At 41.7% G+C, this 24,698-nt stretch overlaps 1 protein-coding gene across 1 annotated transcript; it reads right to left on the bottom strand.

Moving 5' to 3' along the window:
* Window positions 1-1,291: 1,291 nt before the first annotated feature.
* CD180 (CD180 molecule) lies at window positions 1,292-24,404 on the bottom strand. The gene is made up of 3 exons (XM_058309570.1): window positions 24,248-24,404; window positions 9,074-9,240; window positions 1,292-3,077 (listed from the first exon to the last, which is right to left on the bottom strand). The coding sequence occupies exons 1-3, from the start codon at window positions 24,338-24,340 to the stop codon at window positions 1,349-1,351; spliced, it is 1,989 nt and encodes a 662-aa protein (XP_058165553.1). The 5' UTR covers window positions 24,341-24,404; the 3' UTR covers window positions 1,292-1,348.
* Window positions 24,405-24,698: the final 294 nt, after the last annotated feature.

Genomic DNA, 24,698 nt, shown 5'->3' on the forward strand with positions numbered 1-24,698 from the left:
TCAACTTTATTATTATATCGCACAAGTTTGCCCTCTCCCTAATGAATTCTGAATGAATACCAAAATTAATCGATTTTTACATTGATATCCAGTCAGAATTTCAAAAGTGTAAATTACCATCTATAACATCAAATTGGGTAAAGAACTTCTCCAGGCCTTATGAATGCAAAAATCTGAGGACAAGCGCTCTTGGGTCCCTTGCCCAGCAATCCAGACTTCAGGAGATCGAGTCCCGCACAAGTGATTGTGACACTTTGAGCCTTGGCAGGGGCTGAGGCATGATATTGCCCGCCCCTTTTTATCTATCTGCATACAATGGTCCTGGGCGCTGTCTGTCGCTCATCCAGCTTTTGCTGGTTCCCCAGCCTCAACAGAAAATACTTCTCACTAAGCCAGCCTTGTGCTCCTGACAGCTAACGTGCAGTGATGTTTTGTTCTGCTGATTTTCATTGTAGATGGGCTATCTCAAAGGGTTTCTGAGATAAATAGGCTTTTGAAGGTCAGTCTGGGAACCAAACCACCATTTATTTCACAATTCCTATAGGAAAGAAGCTTCTAAGGACCAAACATCCAAATAAAAAGAGCATTTGGATGACAGCCCACCTGTAAATTAGGATGGGAACCTAAGAGCAAGATCTCCAGCTAGGCAGAAGGGAGGAGCAGCCTTAGTTTCAAAGTAAGTGTGATAAATGTGGCAGAAATCCTAAACCTCTGGGGAAGGGAGGGCCTTTTTTATTTCTTTATTATTATTTTTTAAATTTGGTAGCTACTTGCACCCCAGAGGCACTGTAGAGACATAAGAATCAAGGAGCTCAAGGGAGTCCATTTGATGGCAGGATTCATTTCTCAGCCTTTTCTTTTAAATTCATTGTGTTTTCCCTTTTTCATTTAAAATAAGCATTGAGAGCTTGTCCTCAGCTAAGTTTCCCAAAGGACAACATTTTGCAGAAATCAGACCCAAGCACAATGCTGTGGGTGAGAGAAAGTGAGTGGGAAAACTTGAGGAGGGCAAAATGTTGGCTGGGGGTTCACCCCCTTTCAGGGAAGGAAGTTGGTAAGTGGAGGGAGTGTTACTCTCCTGGGTCTTTCCTTCCCAACTTCTACCCACTTCGGTGTGAGGAAATGCTCTGTGGCTCTTCCAGCAGCGTCTGGCCCCTGTCCAGTGCCTGCCAGGGTCACTCATTAGTGCTTGGACTCACAAGGGGAAGATGCTCAGAAAAGCCCAGCGAACCCCTGCCCAGCCCACAAGGAAGAAGACTGGCCAGCAACAAACAACAGTTTCTTCACTTAGGGCAGTTTTGATAAACACATTTATTCATTTATTTACCTTCTCTGGAAGTGTTCAGCACTAAATGTGTTGGTATTTCCACCTAAGAAGGAATTTAACTAAAAAAATGAACAGAATGGCAAACGAGAGTAAAAAGACAGTGAGAAAGAAAATGCCCACGGCCGTAATCCCACAGGACAGCTTGACAGCCGACAGCTGAACTCCCCTTAGACGCGGGGGGTTTGCACACACGGTCTCCTCCAAGTCCTCAAATTTTTGCAGGTTTTCTTTGTACCATGTTAAGAAATGAATATTGGAACACGTGCACTCCAGGGGATTGTGACTTAAATTAATGGTGTCCTGCTGGGACAAGGTGGGAACGAGATGGGGCTCAATGAGGCGAATGCTGTTGGCGGCCAGGTTGAGGTAGATCCCCTTTAGATGGCTCAGCGCCTCGATGCTCTCTCCGGTCAGGTTGTTGTGACTTAAGTCGACATGTCTCAGTTTTTCAAGGCCGTGGAATGCTTGCTGCTCTATGGAGAGGAGGTCACAGGAGGATAAAATCAGAGTCTCCAAACTTCCCACAGGCTGAAGTAGGTTGGCCTTCCGGATGCTCCCACGTTCAAAGCGATTTCCCCGTAAATTCAGATGCCGGAGGTCTGGCAAGCCTGCTAGAAGATGCTGATTGCGCGTATCAAGGAAGCAGTAAGAGAGATTGAGAACCTGCAGGAGATGGAGGTTTTGGAAAGGACTTAGTGGAGTATCAACGTGTAAGCGAGTAAATGCCAAATCCAGGAGTTCTAACCGAGGACATTCTTTGAATGCCTGACGCTGGAGACCCAAGGGTTCGTTGAAGCTCAGATTGAGGTGCTGCAAGTGAGACAGGCTTTTGAGTTGCATATTGCAGCAGTTATTCGTGTCTATGTCACTGTGGCTTAAATCAAGTTCCTGAAGATGTTCAAGTTTTTCCAAACAGCCAGCACCAAGGTCCAGCTTCCTCATGTTGCCTTTGATATAGAGGCGTGTAAGAGAGGGGAAACTGGCAGCGTTGATTTGACACAACAGGTCAAAGTGATTTGCATTGAGAACTAATTTCTTGAGTAAGTTCATACCCTTAATCCCAGAGGGTAACTCTTGCAAGTGAGTAGCCGTCAGATCCAGTTCCTGAAGATGGGTGAAGCACCGAAATGTGGAGGATGAGAAGTCAGAGAAATGGTACTTCTGTAAGTTGACGCTCTCCACAGACATTTCACAAAGTCCCTGAAGCATGTCTGGGGTCAGATATTGGGCATCGAGGTCCTCAAATGTGCCAAGCCAGAGGGACTGAATAGTAGCGTTTTGCAGACCTCTTAATATAACAGGCAAGTCAAGAGTCCCTCCAAAGCTCAAACTTTGGAAGATTTTTGAATAGAAAGCCCCAGGCTCGATAGCTTTAATGTTGTTGCCATTGAAGTTAATGCTTAGGTCGCTGGCCTGCTTCAGAGAGTCCATGTCTTTTGCAGTGAGGTGGTATATAGCATTATTCTGAAAATCCAGGACTTTCAGATTCTGGGTTGGGAAGTTTATTGGGAGGTTAATGGAGGAAATATGGTTGCTACCAAGATGCAAGCTTTCCAAATGTTCCAGATTGTGCACTGGGATAAAATCAAGATTGGATATTCCTGTTTGGATTAGAAAGAGATGCTTCAGAGACTTGGGTCCATTAAGTGATGTCTCTGCCATGAATATCAGTGGATTTCCAGTCAACACGATTGTGCTCAATTGATGATGACTCTGAAAAGTGTCTTCATGTACCCACTTAATCTGGCACCTTAAAAAGACAGTAGTATTTAACAATAAGGAATTTGAAAAAGGAAAAAAAGACAACTCTGTCACAATGACATATGCTGCACAGTGACCTTTGTGGATAGTAAAAATTACACAGTATCATTAAAAGTCAAACATAAAAAAAACTTTCTTCAGTACTCACAGATGGTCTGTTGAATTCATCAATGAATAGCCTCAGTTCTGAACACCCTGATTTGAAATTATTTCCAAGTATCATTTACCATCAGACTGACTCCTTATAGGTTTACATTTATAATCTAGGGTACAGTTAGTGGTTTGATTGAAGGTAAAACCAAACTATTATTTACTATTTTAAATAGTACATACTTTGTCTTATGATAGATAATATATCACAGATGAATGTGTGCCATCCTGGGCAAGTCATGACTTTCCTTAATCTATGTTGTTTCATCTATAAAGTTGAAAAACAATAGCTACTTTGTAGGACTATTTTGAGTCAAATGATAAAATATATGTGGGAATGCTCTATAGAAATATGGAATACAAAGTTCAGTGAAACCTGTTGGATACTTCATACCTAAAAATACCAGAGTGTATATATATATATATATATATATATATATATATATATACACACACACATACACTTAGCTTTCCTGGAGACCAATAAGGTAATTCCTTAGAATGCTTGGTTGAAAGGAAATGCAAATCCATATGAGTAAGTGAAGCCTGAAACGATCCTTTGTCTAGGGAATATCTGCTTATAGCCTGCTTTTTGCTTTTTTTTTTTTAATTAGAGAAGTTGTAGGTTTACAGAAAAATTATGCAGAAAATACAGAGTTCCCTATATACTTTCCCTACTAATAACACCTTGCATTAGTGTGGTACATTTGTTACAGTTGATGAAAGAATATTATAATTGTGCTATTAACGGTAGTCCATGTTTACATTAGAGTTTCCTGTTTGTGTTGTACAGTTCTATGGGTTTTAAATGTTTTTATTTTAGTTACACATATATAACCTAAATTTTCCCCCTTTTAAAAACATTCAAATATACTTCAGTGCTGTTAATATGTTCACAATGTTGTGCCACCATCACCATCATCCATTGCCAAGTTTTCCATCAACCCAAATAGGAAGTCTGTACAATTTAAACATCAGCTCCCCATTCTATTGTATGACCTTAATGATATGAAATAATTTGGATAAAGAAATTCATAGAGTCAGAAACTAGAATATATAGGGGGAGGCGGAAAGCCTGGGTTTTAAGGAGCCTCTTGTACCCAGAGCAGGAGACAAAGCCTGGGGCCTGAGCAGCACAGGAGGTCCTATCAACAACCTGCAAAGTGCTGGGACCCTCAGCAGGGTTATCCTCAGTGAGTGAACTTAAAAAAAGAAAGAAAGAAAACCACCAAGGGAGACATCAAGGACATGTGATTGTCATGACCTTGGCTTGGGTGGAACAATAGTAACAGTGAAATCTCCTCTGAGAACACCTAATTATAAGCTTCCACTTGTGAGGACTGTGGCCTGAGTTTAAACTACTGTGGCCCTCTCAAGAGAAACCCATGTGAAAATTTAGGTTAAAATAGACCAGGATAGTACTGGCTTGAGGTAACTGACAGAAGCAGATGCAAACCTTTGCTGGAGTAATGTACTTACTTAATTGATTTTTTATAAGGTAAACTTTCAAACATACGTAAAAGTAGGAGTCACAGTCAGCGAACCTTCTTATGTCTATTACCCAAACAGCAATGATCAAGATTTGCCATCTTTGCTCCCTTGCTTCGTCCATCTTACCTCTCTCTCCTGAATGATTTTAAATTAAATTTCAGAGTTATTTTACCTCATACATATTTCTCCCATAGAAATATTAGCAATTTTTCATCCAATTCCAGAAAAGAATTTTAAACAAAAATTTCTACAGATAAATTTCCAAAAAATATATGAGCTCCAACTGAAAATTCACTGAACATATAAGGGAAACACATTTGCCAAAGTCAGCTGGAAAAAAAAATTCTACAGAATCAGCTTCAAAGATTCAGCAGATACCCAGAATTATGGGGTATATCTGATATATCTGATCAGAATATATGATAAATGTGTTTAATATGTGTCATGGTTTGAAGCTTTTATGGAATTCATAAAATTATGGTCTTAAGCTAACACATTCCTGTAATATGTAAGCCTATTATATGTTGGACCTTTGGGCTTGATTCAGTTCAGGGACCTTTGGATTAGATCACTTTTGATTAGAATGAATTAAAATTCATTAAGGGCCTTTGATTACATTGCAGGGCCCAGGGTAGTCCTAATCCTCTCACTGGGGTTTTATATAAACTTAGGACTGAAACCAGAGACCCACAGAGAAAGAGAGCTGCCATTTTTACCCTGCTATAGATCACCCACAGCAGAGCTGGAAGAAGGTGAGCATACAAGAAACCAAAGAGGCTGAAGGAGTGGCCAGAGGATAGAATCAGTGGAACAGTCTGATCATCCACAGCTGAGCTAGGGAAGAACAAGAGCCTGAAGGAGAAGGCAGCCATTTTGCCTTGCCATGATGCAGGAGTCCAGGATCTGCCAGGAGCCAATTTTTGGTGAGACAGCATCTCTGATGATTCCTTAATTTGAACATTTTCATAGCCTCAGAACTACAATTTTACCCTAATAAATGTCCATCATAAAAGTCATAAAAATACCATTTCTGTTATTTTTGCATTGGCAGTCTTTTGCAAACTAAAACTATATGCTTAAAAAAATAGGAGGAATCAAAAGTATGATGAAGGGGAAAAAAGGCAAAATAGACCGGTTACATTTGTTTAAAAAATCAGTGAAACTTACTAAAATGAAAAGAATTAACGCTTGAAATTAGAAAGCTAATGGACAGTTACTACAGCAGATTAGATATAGCTTAAGAGTATATTGATGGGCTAGCAGTAGGTACAAGGAAATATCTAGAATATAGACCAAAACCAGAGGTGGAAAATATGAAAGATATATTAAAATATTTGAGGGATAGATGGGAAAACCCAATATAAACCCAGAGATCCAAAAGCTGATAAAAGAGTGAATGATGGCAAGTCAAAATTCAAGTAGATAATGGCCGGAATCTCTTTGAATTTATGAAAAATACCAATCTCTGATTAAGAAACTCAACAATTGACATATAGATACATCACTGTGAAATTGCAGAATGCCAAAGACAAACAAGAGCCATTAAAAACATCAATTCAGACCCCTACCTCACAACATACACACAAAAAATTGACTCAAAATGGGTCAATATATAACCATGAATCTCTTAGAAGAAAACTTATGGGGTAATCTTCAGGACTTTATAATTTGGTAATAATTTCTTAGATATGATAGCCAAAGCACGAGCAACAAAATAATATGTAAATAAATAGTTTTTAATGAAAAATAAAAACTTTTGAACATCAAAGTACAGAATAAAGGAAGTGAAAAGGAAACCTACAGAATGGGAGAAAGTGGTTCTCCCCATTATTGCTGAAAGAGTACATGGATTCTGTTTTGGGTAATTCAAGATTTGGTGATAGATGTTGGTGATGGTAGTACAACATTGTAAATGTATTTAATGGAACTGAATTGTACACTTAAAATAGTTAAAATGGCAAATTTTATGGAGTATATATAAGTTAAATTATAAAAAATAATTTAAAAATCCAGAGAGAAAAGACAGGTTACCTCCATATGAAAGTGACAGGATAAGTAGGCAGCTACTCAATAGCCACAGAAGAAGACTACAGAATGACAACTTCAAAGGGCTGAGAAAAACAAGTGTCGACTTAGAATTCTGTATCAGACAATACTCTTTCAAGAACCAGAGTGCAATAAAAACATTTTCAGAAAAACAAAACTGAAGGAATTTATTGGTAACTGAATCTCACTAAAATAATTTCTAAGGATATACTTTGGGATGAAGAAAAATCACTCCTGAACAGGAAGATTCAAACACCAAGATGGAAGAACAAGCAAAGAGAAACAGAGGATGTGGTAAAGCTAAAGAAACAATGACTGTTAAAATAAATAAAAAATTTACAATGTGTACTTTGTGGTAAAATAAAAGGTAGCAAGAGAAGCTGAGAAGGGTTTTAGAAACAATGAGTTCAGGAAGTGGACTTGGCCCAAAGGATAGGGCATCCGCCTACCACGTGGGAGGTCTGCAGGTTCAAACCCCAGGCCTTCTTGATCCATGTGGAGCTGGCCCATGTGCAGTGCTGATGCTTGCAAGGGGCACCCTACCCCGCAGGGGTGTCCCCCATGTAGGGGAGCCCCATGTGCAAGGAGTGCACCCCGTAAGGAGAGATGCCCAGCATGAAAGCAAGTACAGCCTGCCCAGGAATGGCGTGGCACACACAGAGAGCTGACACAGCAAGATGACAGAACAAAAAGAGACACAGATCCCCATTGCTGCGGATAAGGATGGAAGCAGTCACAGAAGAACACACAGCGAATGGACACAGAGAGCAGACAACTGGGAGGGGAGAGAAATTTAAAAAATGAAAAATAAATAGAAAGTATGAGTTCAAATTTTTATCACTTTTGGAAATAACAGAAGAGGAAACGCTGAAATCTTGAAGCTAGAAAACCTATCCTGGTCCAAAATGCACTCCTTATAAAAACAGTAGAAGTCATTTCATCTGAAAATGAGGAACAGAAAAGGAGAGGAAAGTAAATTTCTTTGGAGAAAAGTGATTAGGTAACAGGCTGATCTTGATCTCTCTCTTAGTTAAGTGTTTTGAAACTGGGGAGGTGGTCTTGAAACATTTGGTGGATTCTGGACTGGGAAAAAGGAAAGCAGAGTCTTGTTTTCTCAATCTGTGACCTTAAGCAAGTTCACAGAACCTCCTGGAACCTCTGTTTCCTCATCTAACTATAGGTGAATGAAAATAACTAAATATGGCTACCTCACAGTGGTTTCTCCAAAGATTAAACAGTCCTACGGATGTGAACATTTTCTCACTCCGAGGAAGCTTCAGTCGAAGGACAAAAGTAAAGGAACAAGAACTGCAGCAAGGGATGCAAAGCCCTTTACCCCTTTTCTACACGTGCATAAACTGCAATTCCCTTTTGTTTTCTTCCCCTACGTCCTGGTAATAGTTCTGCCTAGTGGTTTTCAAACCCTGTTTCAGCATTTGGATTCCTGCAGTCGGCCACTGAAACCAAATAATGGGACCCCTTTCCCCAACTTAAAGGGAAAAAAGTTAATGAAGAGTGTGCGTTTGGTTTCTCTGATAAATTTTCTTAAAATGTTATCACCAAATAACGTTCATGTTAGATCCGGGTTCATTGAGCCTCAGAGAGATATCAAGATTCGGGCAGGAGTTTATTAGGGCGCCAGCGTGGCGGGCCCAGCCTGGCGGGGGTCAGAAGAGAGACTTGAGCCCCCCCACCCGGCTGGGGAGTGCTTGCCAACTGGGGAGTGCTCGCCAGCTGGCGGAGTTGGGCGGGGTTGGAAGGTGGCGCGAAGGTATGGGGTGGAAAGGTCCCATGTTTGCTGTTCTCGGGATAGGAAATGGCTTTCTGAGGACCACCTTATCACTGGGGCAGAGACTGTTCTGTGGTTCGGCAGGGATGTGAAAAGAGCAGGGGTCAGAACGGAGCATTCTGTGTTTAGACACGTAGCTTGAGCTCAGGGTCTGTAAGTCACAATCTAACAGTTCAACTATGCTAAAACATAGTACAGTAGAACATCTAATTTAGCACAAGATTTAGTTGTTTTATTGTTGTTTTTCATATTCCTTAAAACTTCTTAAATATCACTGTTCCTGCAACTAATTTGAGAACCATCCATATTCCTCTTCATTAATTGGTGTTCATTTAAATGATGTTTCACCTGCATAAAAACATTTTGTGGGAAAGGATAAGCACACAGAATAAGCATACTGTACCCCAGAAGAACATTCTGGAAACGATTTGAATGCAAGTCATGTTATTACTTAAGAAAAGCACCAAGAGGGCAGAAGGGACAAGGGTAGAAGAGACACAGATACATACCTGGTTAAATCCAAAAAGATAAGATTTATGAGTCTGTTGAAGGTTGTATTTTGAATTGTAGGCAAGAAATTAAAACCGAATTCCAAAATTTCTGTTGTGTCTGGTAGAGTGTCAGGAATTTTTCTCAGACCTAAATTTTCACAGTTATATGTTTTGTTGGCTTCTTTCTGATGAGAGAAACAATATACATTATATTGGGTGTAGTAATTTGATTGGCAAATTGCACATGTTTTACCCTTTGAGCAATAATACCACTTGTAGGAAACTTTATCAAATACAAACTTGCAAAAATACAAAATGGCATATGAATAAGGCTGTTCATTATATATTTTATAATAGCAAGAGATTGTCAATAACAAGAATATCCATCAATATAGGACTAGTTGAACAAAATATGGACCCTTTTGTAGGTGAAAAAGGAATGAGGGAGATCTCCATATGTTGATATGCAGTGATAGCCAGTATCTATTGTCAGGGAGGTGCACGACAATATATATTGTATATATAGTATATAGTATACAGCATGCTACCTTTTGTCTAAGAAAGGTATGCATGTATTTACTTACATTTGGGAAAAAGAAACAGGGAGGAAAAATAAAAAACTAATAAAAACCAGTTGTCTTTAGGGAAGGGAAGGAAGTAAACAGAGAGGGCAGGGCTGGAGGCAAGACTTCTTTGAATGTACCTTGTTTTATGCTTTTTATTTCCTAACAAAAAAAAATTCCACAAAATTAAATAAAGCAATATCTAAATTCTGAAAAAACCTAAATTAAATGAATCTAACTACATATCAAATTGGTGACATAACCCAAAGAAAATTTTTATTCTATCTGACCTAAGAATGCAATATTTTGACTATACAGCCTTGGTGCAATGGAAAAATATTGCAAAACACTATTTCATTTAGTAGTCTTATTGTTGTTAATAATGTTATTGTTATTTTGAAACTATTACATATATAGTACAGATTGTTGTGGGTTGAATTGTGTGCCCTAACAAATACTTGTTCTTAATCTGATTCCATTTCCCTTTGAGTATGAAACCACTGTAAATAATACTTTTTTTTTTTTTTTTTTTGAGGTACCTGGCCTGGGAATTGAATCTGGGACCTTGTATACAGGAGGCCAGTGCCCCGGAGTTGGCTCCCTTGTCTGTTGGCTCATTGTTTGGCTCATTTGTTTTTGCTCCTTGTCTGCTTGTTGTTCTTTCTGCTTATCCGATCATTGTTTGTTTTTTTTTACTAATTGTCTGCTCATTGTTTGTTTTCTTTGGGAGGCACCAGGAACTGAACCCTGGAGCTCCCATGTGGGAAGCAGGCACCCAACTGCTTGAGCTGCATCCACTCCCAATAAAATGGACATGTTATTTTTAATTAAGCTGTGGTGATCTGAGCCATGGTGAGTCTAAATAGGGATTATTGGAAGCCTTATAAAGAGAAAGTCATGGGGAAGAGCCAGAGGCTGAAAGTCAGTAGAAATTGGAAGAGCTAGGAGAAAGGAGACGACATCACCACGTGACAGCAGGCAGAAATACAAGCCAAGAAACCCCAAGGACTGCTGGCAGCCAGCACCAGAAGGCTACTGACCCTGAGAGAAAGCACAGTTTTGCCAACCCCTTGATTTGGCTTCTGGTCTCTGAAACCATAAGGCAATAAATGCTTAAGCCAAACCAGTTTGTGGTATTTGTGATAACAACTCAGGCAAACTAAGACACAGGTTAAAACAAGCAAGAAATGTTACTATTATGTTGATAGTAACCAAGATTGTCCACATAAAAGAATAGAGATACCAGTGTAAAATCAGAGAAGTGAAAACTTCTTTAATTTTAAGTTTTATTTGGCAATATAAACCCCTGATTTTAAACTTACTTTTAAAAATACACACAGAAATGTCTTATACAACTGCAAATATAAGTTTCTGAAAAAACTTTTATTCCATAAAACAATGCACTAAAAATACTTAAGCTATGGAAAAAGTAAAGGCAGACCACTCAGAATCAATGGAACTTTGTAACCAGAGGACTTATAGGATGGAGAACAATAAATACAGCAGGGAAAGTGGATGTGGCTCAAGTGATAGGGCTTTTGCCTCTAAATGGGAGGACCCAGATTCCATCGCTGGGGCCTTCTGGTGAAAAAGAAGAAGAGGGAGCATGCCTGCACGGTGAGCTGAGTGCCCATGTGGCAAGCCGAGTGCCTGTGTGATGAGCCGAGTGCCTGCACAAGTGCCCGTGTGGTAAGCTGAGTGCCCATGGCAGTGCCTGCATGGTGAGCCAATGTCCATGCTGTGAGCCAGTGCCCGTGTGGTGAGCCAAGTGCCTGCACGAGTGCCAGCATGGTGAGCCAAGTGTCAGCATGGTGAGTTGAGTGCCTGCACGAGTGCCAGCATGGTGAACCAAGTGTCAGCATGGTGAGCTGAGTGTTTGTGTGAGTGCCAGCATGGTGAACCGAGTGCCCACATGGTGAGCTGAGTGCCTGCATGGTGAGCTGGTGCCCGCATGAGTGCCTGCGTGGTGAGCTAGTGCCTGCGTGGCAATCCAGTGCCCGTGTGGCGAGCTGAGTGCCCGCACAGCAAGCTGAGTGATTGCACAGTGAGCCAGTGCCCGTGCAGTGGGCCAGTGTCAGCACAAGTGAGTCATGTAGCAAGATGATGACACAAGAAAAGAGAGACGAAGGGCAGAGTCAAGATGAAGCACAGCAGAGACTGGGCACTGAGGTGGCGCAATTGACAGGGAACCTCCCTCCACATCAAAGATCCCCAGGATCGAATCCCAGGAAATCCTAGAGGAGAAAGACAAGAAGAGAAGACAAAAAGAGAAATAGAGGCACCGTCAAACAGTCCTCCACAATGGCTGATGTTCTCAAACAAAGGGGAGGGTGTCTCTCGAGAGCATGGGTGCCTCCCAATGGGGGAAGACAGACTAGTATGTCAAGCCCTCAGCATTGTTGCAAGTATCTATGAATCTTGTCCTTCAAGGAGTGAAGCTTGGTTGTCACTGTGGGCCCCAAGGGGAGGGGGAGAGGGGAATAGAATAGATGGAAGAGGGTGTAGCTGGGGGGCAATGGAAGTGTTCCGCAAGATTATGCAACAATGGATACAGGCCAGGTTAAATTTCACCAAAAATTTATGAAAGTGTATAGTCCAAAATGTAAACCATAATGTAAGCCATAATGTAACCAAAAATTTATAGACGTGTGCAGTCTAAAATATAAACCATAATGTAAACCATAATGGAACCATGGGTAGTAGCTGTGTTTCAATATCTGTATATCAGCTGTAACAAATGTAACATACAGGTGTAAAAAGCTCATTGCTGGGGAAGGAAAGTGTTTGATGATGGTTATATGGGAGTCCCCTATATTCTATATTTGACTTTACTATGACTTAAAACTTTTTTGAAGATATAAGAAAAAATTTTTTTTAAAAAAGGATGTAGACACTGAGGAAGAAATGGAAGCAACTGCCTTGCCACTGTACATACAGGGCAACACCTATTACAGTGATGAAAGGCAAAACATCAAAAAAAAAGTTTTATGATATTTTTCATTTTTTAATACCCCAATTTATTTTTTACTTTATTTTAGTTTTCTAAATTATTATGTAGTCTATTTCTAATCTTTAAACCTATCATTATTATTTCATTTTCCTACTAATTGAATTTGGCATATATTAGGCTTCATTTTTGAAGAAGTTTTGGATCACAACTATGTCAGGGGAGGAGCACTGGTGTGGGGTGTCATTGATGGGGGATGCATGGGTGGGAGGGAGTTCTACAGGGCATGCATGTAGGTTATATAGATATGTTCAGATGTTCATTAGGCATTGTCATAGTGGGTAGAGTTACACATGATAACCGAGGGAGTGCTGAATGAATTCCCATCCTGGAGAGCTCTGTTGCATTCCCCAATGGAACAGCAACAATCCCCCAAGTGCAAGGGCAAAGACAAGTGAAGAAGAATGGTCCAATGATGGGCTCTTGATGCTTATGAGCCTGTGTGCTTGAAATTTCAACCAGGCCTAGAGCTGCAGGGTGCATAAGAGTTATCTCCTGAGAGCCTCCATCTTGGTCAATTGTGGCCACTCTCTAAGTCAAACTCAGCATGTAAATGCATTACCTTCCTCCCAGCATGGGACATGGCCCGCAGGGATGAGCTTCCCTGGCACCAAGGGATTACTATCAAGCACCAGCTGGTGATGCAACTAGGAAAAGGCCTTGAATAAAAGGGGGAAATGATAAAGACAAATTCATTTTTATGGCTATGAGACTTCAAAATGAGTTGGGAGATCATCAGAGGAGTCATGCTTATGCACGCCTCAGCAGGATCCCAGAGACAACCAAAGTAGATACAATGCCAGGTAGTGGTGCTCCTGAGGGCTACAGAGACACCCAGATTCTACGGTCATGACAGATGGCTCTGGAGTTGAGTACCTTGCCAGTGGTCCCCACTTTGGTATTTATGCACCTGAGTATGATGGAGTTGGACTCAGATGTGACCTCTCTAGACATGCCTTTTACTGAAGCTGTGGTTGGTGCTGGGGTTCTTGTATGCTCAGGAGACTTGAATCTCTGGATTGTCCATGTGCCAGCTGGGTCATGAATCTCAGCAGAGTTGCAGATGGACTTACCCAGGTCAGCTAACAGGGAGGTGAGGATGGTCAACCACCACACCAGGGAACTGAGAGTATCTACAACTGCAAGCAGGAGAATCCCATCCATAAGCCATGTGGGACCTAACCCCTCTTGATTCAGAGGTGGAGTGGACATCGCCAACCCAGCATCCTCAGGATGGAGGATAAAATATGGATTAGAGTGGACTTACTATATTCTTCTATAGAATTGTGACTCTAGCTATGGAAGAAATTGTATCATTGATGTGAAGACAGTGGCCATGGGAGTTGGTGAGGGCAGGGAGAGGGAAGAGGTGTGATGTGGGGGAATTTTGGGACTTGGAGTTGTCCTGAATGATATTGCAGGGACAGATGCAGGACATTATATACCCTGCCATAACTCACTAGAGGGGTGGGGTGGGGGAGGGGAAAAAAACCCAGGAAGACAGTTAAATCTCAACAGGCATTTTGCCTGGTATAACAGTCAGATAATCTTATGCAGCTTAAACCTTGGGGCTTCAATATGTAGGTCCTTGAGAGCTTTCATTTTTAATACAGATCAGTTTTAATTTTGATAAAACTGATCCTGAATATAGACTTCCTCATTAACCTTTTCCTTCACCTCTTTTCTTCTTCTCTCCCTCTCTTCCTTTCTTCCTCGCTGTTTCTTTCTCTTTCTTTCACACAGGGGAAAAATGACTTTAAATCTTTTTAATTTGTACTCACAGCTTCCCAAGATAGTTTACAATTGTGAAAGTATAGTAATTGTTGAAGTTATTACACCAACCACTAATGGTAGATATTTCTGTAGATTTTCACCTTTTACATAAGGTCTTCATCTATTGCTAAGGTATTCTCTTTAATTGTGAGAAATCTCACCCTGATCTTGTCAAAACATTAACATACTAGCAAATCACATGTTAATTTACCTATGTGACTTCTGTTGTTATATTGACATTATTTCCCCATTGCATATTTGTGCTTGATCTATTTGTGTTTTTAAAAAAATGCATTGTAGCAGCAGTACTACTAGCTCTAATTACTAAAAAGTTCTAGAAGCAATAACAGCCTAGTAGTAATGACCATCTTAAAAAGTGCCCAGATTGGGAAGTGGATGTGGCTCAGGATACTGGGTTCCTGACTACCACATGGGAGGTTGCTGGTTCAAATCCTGGTGCCTCCTAAAGAAGACAGCAAGCTGGTGCAACAGGCATGCATGGCAAACTGATTCAACAAGAGTCACAAGAAGTGGGAACATAATGAGAAACACAACAAAGTGGGGAGCAGAGGTTCCTGGTGCCTCCTAAAGAGGACAGCAAGCCAATGCAATGGGCAGATGCTGCGAGCTGATGTGACAAGATGAAGCAACAGGAGACATGGGGAGGAAAACAAGGAGAGTAGAGGTGGCTCAAGAAATTAGGAACCTCTCTCCCGGGTTTGCCTCCTGGTACCTCCTAAAAAAGAAGCAAGGAAGACAAACTGACACAGCAAGTGAAAACAACAAGGGGGATAAGGAAAAATAAATAAATAAAATAAATCTTAAAAAAAAGTGCCCAGTCTCTAAACACCATTCTTTTCTAAAAGGAAGCATGGTTCCTTGGATGTCAGATTGCAAACATGGTGGGGGTGGGGGAAATACAAAAGATGTACCAAGAAAACATATGAAAGAAAACTTGTATAATATCGAAAAGATGTAGGAACCAATTTAAAGAGGTTCCCACTGGCCAAAACAAGATGATATGAGCATCAAAAACAACCAATGATGATTAAGAATAAAATATGGATTAGAGTGGGAAAAAAATAAAAAGAACAATGATTGACTGTTTAAAAGACATTAGAGGGAAGAGTGGGCACCGCCCTCCCACATTGGAGGTTCTGGGTTCGATTTCTGATGATTCTTAAAAAAAAAAGGAGACCAGCACACAATGAATGGACACAGAGAGCAGACAGTGAGCATAAACCATGATGGTTGGGGGGGACTAAATAAACAAAATAAATTTTAACCAAAAAATAGGCTATTAAAAATACATTAGAGGGACGTGGACTTGGCCCAATGGATAGGGCATCCATCTACCTCATGGAAGGTCCGCGGTTCAAACCCCTGGCCTTGACCCGTGTGGAGCTGGCCTACATGGAGTGCTGATGCATGCAGAAACTGCCCTGCCACGCAGGGGTGTCCCCTGCATCAGGGAGCCCCATGTGCGAGGAATGCGCCCTGTAAGGAGAGCCACCCAACGTGAAAGAAAGTGCAGCCTGCCCAAGAATGGTGCCACACACACCGAGAGCTGACACAGCAAGATGATGCAACAAAAAGAGACACAGATTCCTGTGCCACTGACAACAACAGAAGCAGACAAAAAGAAGAACATGCAGGGAAACGGACTTGGCCCAGTGGTTAGGGCGTCCGTCTACCACATGGGAGGTCCGCGGTTCAAACCCGGGGCCTCCTGGACCCGTGTGGAGCTGGCCCATGCGCAGTGCTGATGCGCGCAAGGAGTGCCGTGCCACGCAGGGGTGTCCCCCGCATAGGGGAGCCCCACGCGCAAGGAGTGCACCCATAAGGAGAGCCGCCCAGAGCGAAAGAAAGTGCAGCCTGCCCAGGAATGGTGCCGCCCACACTTCCCGTGCAGCTGAAGACAACAGAAGCGGACAAAGAAACAAGACACAGCAAAAAGACACAGAGAACAGACAACCGGGGGAGGGGGGGGAATTAAATAAATAAATAAAATCTTTAAAAAAAAAAGAAGAACATGCAGCAAATGGACACAGAGAACAGACGACTGGGGCGGGGAGGGAGGAGAAGGGGAGAGAAATAAATAAATCTTAAAAAAAAAAATACATTAGAGAAAAGCCGTGGTTCACTATGATACACACAAACACATTCACATGTAGAGAAAGGGAGACATAAAATAAAACTCATTCTTCATCAGTGGAGGTTGCTAGGGTTTCAGCCATTATTCTAAAAATTTATTATTGAAGAAAAGTATTTAGGCATTTGTTTTTCCTTTCTGAAGAAATGTTCTTCTATGCAGAAGATTTCTAGTTAATACACATAGAAGTAAAATTAGAACTCATAAATTATCGTGAAATATCTGAATCTGATGATTGTTATCAACTGTTGGCAAAACCATATGGTGAAAAGCTGATGGCAACTTTATGGAGGAAGTAACAATTTGTCACTACCTGAACCTATTGATCAGCCCTAGTGTCACCAAAATGAGACAATCAGGCATTGCATACTTTCTGATGTGATACAATATGAAGTACACAGCACCAGCTATGGAATATTCTTGCCAAAATCTGAATGCAATCAAGCCTTTAGATCTCACTTCCAGACCACAAGTGAAGTGGGGAATTTAGGTTAAACAATAGCAAAATTCAGCAATCAGCCTAATTCAGAATGTGTGCTATTTTATAGAACAATTAGCTTGATTTTATCAATCTGTGAATGACAGTTGGAGATTATATGATAGATGAGATAGATAGATAGATGATAAATAAGAAACTCCTTTTGCTAAAAGAGACAGATATAAAAGCTTCTTAAGGGGTATAACTAATGAAATACAGAGAATTGCCCTTTAGATTCTGATTCAAACAAAGCAGTTTTAATTAGACATTTTATAGACTGTTAGGGAATTTTAAATAAGGACATGATAGATGAAATTGAGGAATTATGAATTTTGTTAAGAATGATAATGGCCTTGCAGTTATGTAAGAGAAACCTTATTTTTTGAGAAGGATATTGAAGTATTAGGCTTTAAAATGACTTGATGTTTGGGATTTGCTTTAAAATACTCTGGCAAAAGAGATGGGGAATGGGTAGATGAAACTAATATGTCAAATTGTTGATGGCTGCTGATTGGAGTGAGAGCAGTTAGTGTACTAACTACTTTTGTATATGTTTTTACTTTTAAAAACCATCAATGCTGCACAGACCTTACAGCGTAAGTTTCTTTTAACCTTGAAGCACGGATTAAGTTTACATCTCTGGATGTGCATATGCTGATACCCAACCCTAGGCATTTGGGCACAGCCCTGTGCACAAGTAAAGGCTTTTCCATCCTGTCCCCAGGATAGCCAAGCATTCAGAAGTCTGCCAATCATTGCTTATGAGATTCCTGATTGCTCAAATTATAAATCTTAGGCTAACTAGGTCAAAGCAGAAAGGAATGGGATAATGTGGGGTCACAGTTTATCTAGTTGATGCTTTGGAATGAAGGGGAGTAGGGCATGTATGAAGGTCTGATGGGGTATATTTTGCATAGGAGAGTCCCAGGAGAAATTAAAATGCTCCTTAGGGAAAGTGCACTTGGGACACAAGAAGCTGGCTGTCCCTTGACCATGGGCCATCTCTCACAGAGAAAGAGTGTTTCTGAGTACAGCAGCATCTGTCATTCATATTATTGTCTTCTAACTCAGTACATGGGGGATTCGTGCAAAGTGTAATGGAAAAAGAAAGGCTACATTTGATGAATGAGTAAAATCCAAAAGCTCTTATGCTGAACTCTCCATGAACTCTCCATGGGGTTCTAGGGGCATAGGATGGCATCAGTGGATTCAGTGGTACATGCATGGTGACTTTGGTAATGACCGTTGGTTGTGGTAGCATAAGATTTAATTGGGGCTTTATAGGAGTAATGGCACCCTACGTTCTGGACATTGGTGGCCTTGTCAACAAACATCCCCAGGGAAGCCAGATCAGTAGAAGAAAGAGCTAGACAAGTCTGATATACCCAGGTCTTGGGAAATGTACAGCTGTCAGAATACTCTGGGATTTTTTTTCTTGGCTTACTTCTGTGAGCCACGTGGAATCTTACTTACAGGGAGTGAATGTTCCACTGTCAGTCATCCTGGGAAGAGATGTTATTAAATAACCAAAATCATAACTATGGGTATCTGTCTCAGGTGCTTTTGAACTGCACCATGGGGCCTGATTTGACTGGTGATCCCCAAACAGGGAGTAAGCCCCACCTACCTTGTAAATGCTCTATTTTCCTCTATGCCCTGAAATCATCCGTTTGCATGTATTTTCTAAGTAATCATTAATGGTCTAGTTATTTGGGGCAAGAAGCTATTGTGGGAAGGGTAATATTTAGAAAATTGCTGCCTGTCTTAAATAATAGTTCATTGAAGTACAATATAATGTATGGGATACATCTGATTTTTTAAAGTGACTTACATCATTTGATAACAAGCCTGTTTTTGTTTTGAATTTTTGCTTTTTTGGATCTATTATTCTGTGTGCTTCTGAAAGTTTTAAACATTTTAATGGCATATTTTTACTGCAGTTTGACTTAAAGTTTCTGATGTACATAATGAGAATTTAGAAAACTCCTCAATTTTGTTCTCATCCTTCCTTTTCACCTTTGCTTTCCCTTCTCCTCCCTTCTCGGACCTCCTTCCTTTTGCTTCTTGCTGTCCTCTCTACTCTCCTTCCCTTTCAGCACGGGTTCTTAATAAGAGGTCTGTGAGTTTGAATTTAAGTTAAAAAAATATTATTCTTGTGGCGATGTGTTGGTGTGGGTGTGATATATTTATTAAATGATACACAGTATTGTCTGGTCTTAGGAAGGGATCCATGGTTTTCACCTGAATGGCAAAGAGGTCCGTGGAACAGAAAAGGTTAAGAATCCTTGCCTTTCAGTGATTAATGTATCCCCTTTTCTGCAGGTGAATTTTCTCTTGTTGGCTCCATGAGCTTTTATTGAAGCTTCTAGCACCCATCATTTCCTGACCACACAGTGGTCTGTCCGGTTCCGGGAAGGATTTGCACCATCACACTCCAGATTAGCAGCTGTCCTCACGCTGAGCTGCAACCAGGCCTACTTAGCTGGAAACAGAAGACTGCACGCCTCCTCCTTGCTCTGAAGCGTGATGTTTTAGAGATGCCACCATTTTAATTGCTTTTTGCTTTATTCATTCCTATTTCTGCTTAGTTGTGCACTTTTTTTTTTTTTTGTAGCCATAGTGAGCATGCTCATCTATGGAAATCATCAGATCTCTTCTAGATTGTGGCAATATTATAACTGCCACTGATGAAAATGCCATATTTATATTTTCCTGTAATTCATTCTCGTTTTATAGACCCAAAGTCCTCCAGGCCCTGCAACAAATCCACATAATGCCCTTGAAATGCACACTTTGCATTTAAAACTTAGATTTAGCTGACTGGTGGGAAAAAACACACGTTGCCAAACACCTCCTTGGTGCACATGAATATGGAGGACCCGGAGAGAATATGTATGTGCAGCTGCTGCCCCAATAATAGCTAAGGTCCATATTAATTTTGAAGAGACAGTTTTCTTTTTCTGGTCTCTATTGGAGTAACTGATGTCACATGCATTTGGAGAAAAGGTGCTTTCTCAGTTTGTCTTGCTCTATTCTGACCCTAGAGCAAAAGGCCCTCCAATGGCAATTCCCTCCTACTCCTGAATATATAAATGCCCATGACGCCTAAATTATTCAGTGCCTCGGCCTCTTGTGTGCTTTATTAAGTACTTTACTGCAGTAATGCAATTCAGAAAGTTGAGAAATGAGGAGATGCTCTACTGAGCCAGTGGCCTGAGGGAGCACCTAGGAAATGAAAAGGAAGGTATACGAAATCTCTCAGTTTCATCCCAAAGAAAAAAGGACAACCAGTTGATACCACTAACAAGGAGTATCAAGAATCCCACCTCAAGCCTGTTTCATTACTTTAAATGATCTCCATTTAGGTAGAATTCCAATGGACTCTGCCCTGGTTTCCTAAGAGAAACAGGCAAAGGAAAAGAAACATGGATGGTAAGAAAATTTAAAAACCAGACACATTTCAGAGAAAGTCCCGGGTTGAACACATGTGGTCCCCATTCCTAGGGCTTTTACAACCACAACCCTGGATAGCTGACTCTGTTGTTGCGGATGAGGACCCCAAAGGACCACATGATCTGCAATCTTCTAGGAAGCATTGCATTCCTTTCAGTCTATTGTATTATTTTAGGCAGGAAGGTTATGGGTATATAGATTAGATGCACATTTATGCACACGCATATAATATATGTACATACATGTTTATACATACACACACACTTCTTCTCCTCCTTTACTTGAGAGTAATTAACAATCATAACCCTTCACCCCTACATACCTCAGCTTGTAACTGCTAAGAACAAGGGCATTCTCTTACACAACCAGTGTCATTATCAAATTCAGAATATGTAACATTGATTTAATGCTATTATCCAAAACACATTCTATACTCAATTTTTACCAATTGTCCTGATATTGTCCTTTACAGTATTTCTTTTTTTTTCCAGTCCAAGATCACACATTACATTTACTTGTCATTTCTCTTTAGCCTCCTTTAATCTGGGACGATGCCTCAGCTTTTTGCTGTCTTTCATGACACTGATTTTTTTTTTCTTAAGAGTGAGAGCTAATATTTTACAGAAGTCCTTCCTATTGGGTTTGTGTGTTTCCTCGTGACTTGATTCAGGCTATCTACATTTTTGTGAGGTTGCGTCTTTCTTGTTAAGATTCATATCCAAAATTATGAGAGCGAGTTTGATAGCAGAGCACAGGGTTGCAGGAGAGCAGAAAGACAGTGCCACAGAGAGTGAAGGACAGGATGCAGGAGAGGACTACCGAGACTGACAGCGTGGCTACTGCCGTTTTGTCCAGGGCTGGGCCCGCTGCCAGGTCCACGTGCTCTGGTCGCTTTTCCAGACAGACACCCACCCCTGCCACTGCAGTCCCTGGGGTTGAAAAACACCCTTCTCTCTTTAGAGCTCAGTATATGGTCAGTTTCCAAAGCCTCCTCATGCCTCCCACGTTTTGACTGCTCTGCCATATCTTCTTGAAGTGAACTCTTTAAGACCACACGACATTCACGACAAAGGGCATTTGTTCAGGACCTGTGCGCTGGGACCTACGCCAACCAATTTGTCTCCAGCTCCATCTCAAAGCTGCCGCTCTTTACAAGAACAGGGCTTCTGAGTGCTACATCTGGATTCACAATCCCTTTTCCCTCCAGGTATTCATTTGCATTTTTTCAATCAGGATCTTATTTTGCTTCTTTCTGTTGTAGCTCCTTGCCATCCCCCTGTATTTTCTCTCCTTGCAAATAGTGAGATCATTTTCTAATTTAGAACCCTTTGAATTTCGCTCCAGTGCTGATTCCTACATTTTGGAAATCTCAGCCGCACTTGGCAGAAGCAGCAGCTCCCTCCCCCCTTGTCTGAGACACTGAGCCCCCACCCTTCCTCAAAAAGCACTCGTTTATCTCAGAGGTGGCAATCTGGCTCAGTAATAGTTACTTTCTGAAAACAAAGCAAAACGCTCCCAAGAGGGCACAGCCTAAAACTTTGTTGCCAACCTGACATCCTCCAGGCCAAGGGCAATCCAATCATATGCAGTTCATTTCCTGTTTGTCTTGGAGTCAGAAGTTTTGGGTTCAAATCCCAGATCTCATCTTGTGATTTGTGAACTTCCGCTAACAAGGAGTATATTTTACTTCAACAAAACGTTGACTAAACTCAAAACAAAGCAAAAACCTAGTTTCCAGGATAAGGTCTTATAAACACAATGATGGTCACATGGTCCTGTGGTTAATTACTGGAGGGGATGAACAAAAGAGGAAAGGAAAGCAAGGGAGAGGGGTGGGCAAAGCTGGGGTAATTTGCATTAGAAAAGGGGCCAGATCCTTAAATCAAAGACACAGGTTCACCTTCCCACCGTTCCCACTTTCCTCCACTTCCTGCGGCCTGGCCTAGAAATTCCTTAGTCAGGGACAAGACCTTCATCTTCCTATCACCCAGCTCCCTCCCTAGTGTTTTCGGCTCAGTAAGGGCTCAGTAAAAAGCCTGAGGATCCTGTTGCCAAGAACTCACTATACATGAAGGAAGAGGCAAAAGAAAATATAGAACAAATGCTAATTGACTAGATCACAAGACCATTTAAAATCAGAATCTTTTCAGGAGGAAGGATGCCCGGAGGTTGTTGCATTGGAAGGTTTCAGTCTCACCTGGCATATCCAAAAAGGAAATCTCTCACAGCAGCGCAGAGCCCAGCCTGGATGACCCGGACCCTCAGTGCCACTCCTTTGATCTAAATAGCACCCCGAAGTCCCCAGAATAGACAGCAGAAGGACAAGGTCCTTCTCTCTGCCTCTTGCCCTTCCCTCTACAAAAGCAGGAGCCATTTGCAAAAGGGAATGGCAATTCTGGGGCCCGCTGTCCTCAGTGGGGAAGAATTGGGCTGGTCTGTTACTTGCATGGACTTCCCCAAAATGCTCAGCAATGCTGGCCCTTGCTGGGGACTCCCCTGTGAGCTGCAGGGGGGCTGCACATGCTTTGTACTGACATGGAGATTTGAGAGTTGAACTGGTAGGCTTAAGAGGAAGGCCTTTGCTTCTCAGTGAGCTGGAATTTGATGGTAGTATTATCACATGGGAGGGCATTGCCATGGGGTGGGTGACATACTTACCCTATTACTGAAGGGGTGGTCTCCCCACTTCTTAGCACATCATCTATCTATCAGTATGAAATCACCATTCCAGCCTGAGTAATGAAGAGTGGCCTTCTGGGGTTGGTAGACACCTCCACTATTTCCCTTCCCAGCCTTAATTTTCTCTGGACATTGCGCCTTCTCTTGGACTAAGTTCATCTTGATTTTTTTCCCTAATACAAGACTAATAAGGCCATGTTCAACTCTGCTTCTAGGACTAATTCCAGACCTGGCCTGAGGCTTGCTCTTGGCTGATCAGCCTCTGCCCTGCCCTGCCTTTTAACTCTCCTGACCCAGCCTCCTGGGCCCTGCCATGGTGTCATTCTGCATCCTTGCTGCTTTCTCAGCAGGGGCTACTCCTGGCTTTTGGCCCAGCCCAATTAGACCGCCCACCGAGCCACCAAGGCTGATGGGCTTTCCTGTCCTCAGACCTTCTCGGACAGGCCATATGGTCCTGGGGAGGAAGATCAGAGTATTTTAGAAGATGGCAGGCGATGGAAGCCCTTCTCCATTTTCTCTTACTACTCCTTCCAAGAACTTTTCATAGGTTGACAGATATTATTATGGTCCAAAACAGAAGGTGCAATCTGACTCTGTTCTCAGAGTTTACTCCTATGGTTTAGTAAAACAGAGGGAGGGTTGTCCACCTTGAGGATCTTTAAAATGCACTAAAACCTGGCACAAGTATTTCTTTACTAATCGCCACCCCGAAAGCCAGGAAATCAGAGGACTATTTGTGGTAGTGGCCATGTGTGAGGATCTTGGAAAACAGTTCCCCTCCAGGCACGTTTGTGGCGTCTGTCCATTACATGGAAACCCCATTGGTATCTTATATCCCAAATGGGATTGTCTTGGGGCAATTGTTTGAGGAAGAGGAAGACTCTTGCTTCTTCCTACCAAGATTTTATCAGACCAGCCCATGGCTGAGTGCTTTGGCTTACTTCTCATATTAAAGAAAAATGTCTATACACCCATTCCCCTTTGAAACACAGTGAACATTAGGGCGCCAAGGCTGAGATGGGACTGCATGCTAAATCTCAAAATAGCCAGGCAGCTCAATCTGGTTAAAGACAGAGTTTGGACTCACCTCTGTGCACATCTGCTCCGAGGAGGCGAGAACATTACAGCCTGCAGAAAACAGTGCTGCCAAAAGGAAGCAGCTGACCGTGGGAGCCATCATGGAACCAGTACAACCCCAGCTTGTTCAAATCATGATATGATGGCCCCAGCAATTCACGCCAGAGCGGTGCTCAGAAGGGTGATCTCAGACTATTGGCTGAGTGCACTCTCCTGCAAAAAAGGGGAAGTCCCTTTTGCAAACACCCATTCTGGCTAAAAATAACTGAGGACCCAGCCTCAGAGTAGCCCAGTACATTTGTGGCAAACATGAATTTGTTGAACAGCCCTCTTGGGCTGAGCATAGACTCTCAATGTGATGGTTCCTATCGATCGAAGGCCACCTTCAAGTATTCGGCCAGCTCCAACAGCTTCCAGGTCCTTTCAGTTAGAGAGGTCGTGGAAGCCAGAAGCCACACTAA

Source organism: Dasypus novemcinctus, chromosome 2 (assembly GCF_030445035.2).
Source record: "Dasypus novemcinctus isolate mDasNov1 chromosome 2, mDasNov1.1.hap2, whole genome shotgun sequence".
NCBI classification, from domain to species: Eukaryota; Metazoa; Chordata; class Mammalia; order Cingulata; family Dasypodidae; genus Dasypus; species Dasypus novemcinctus.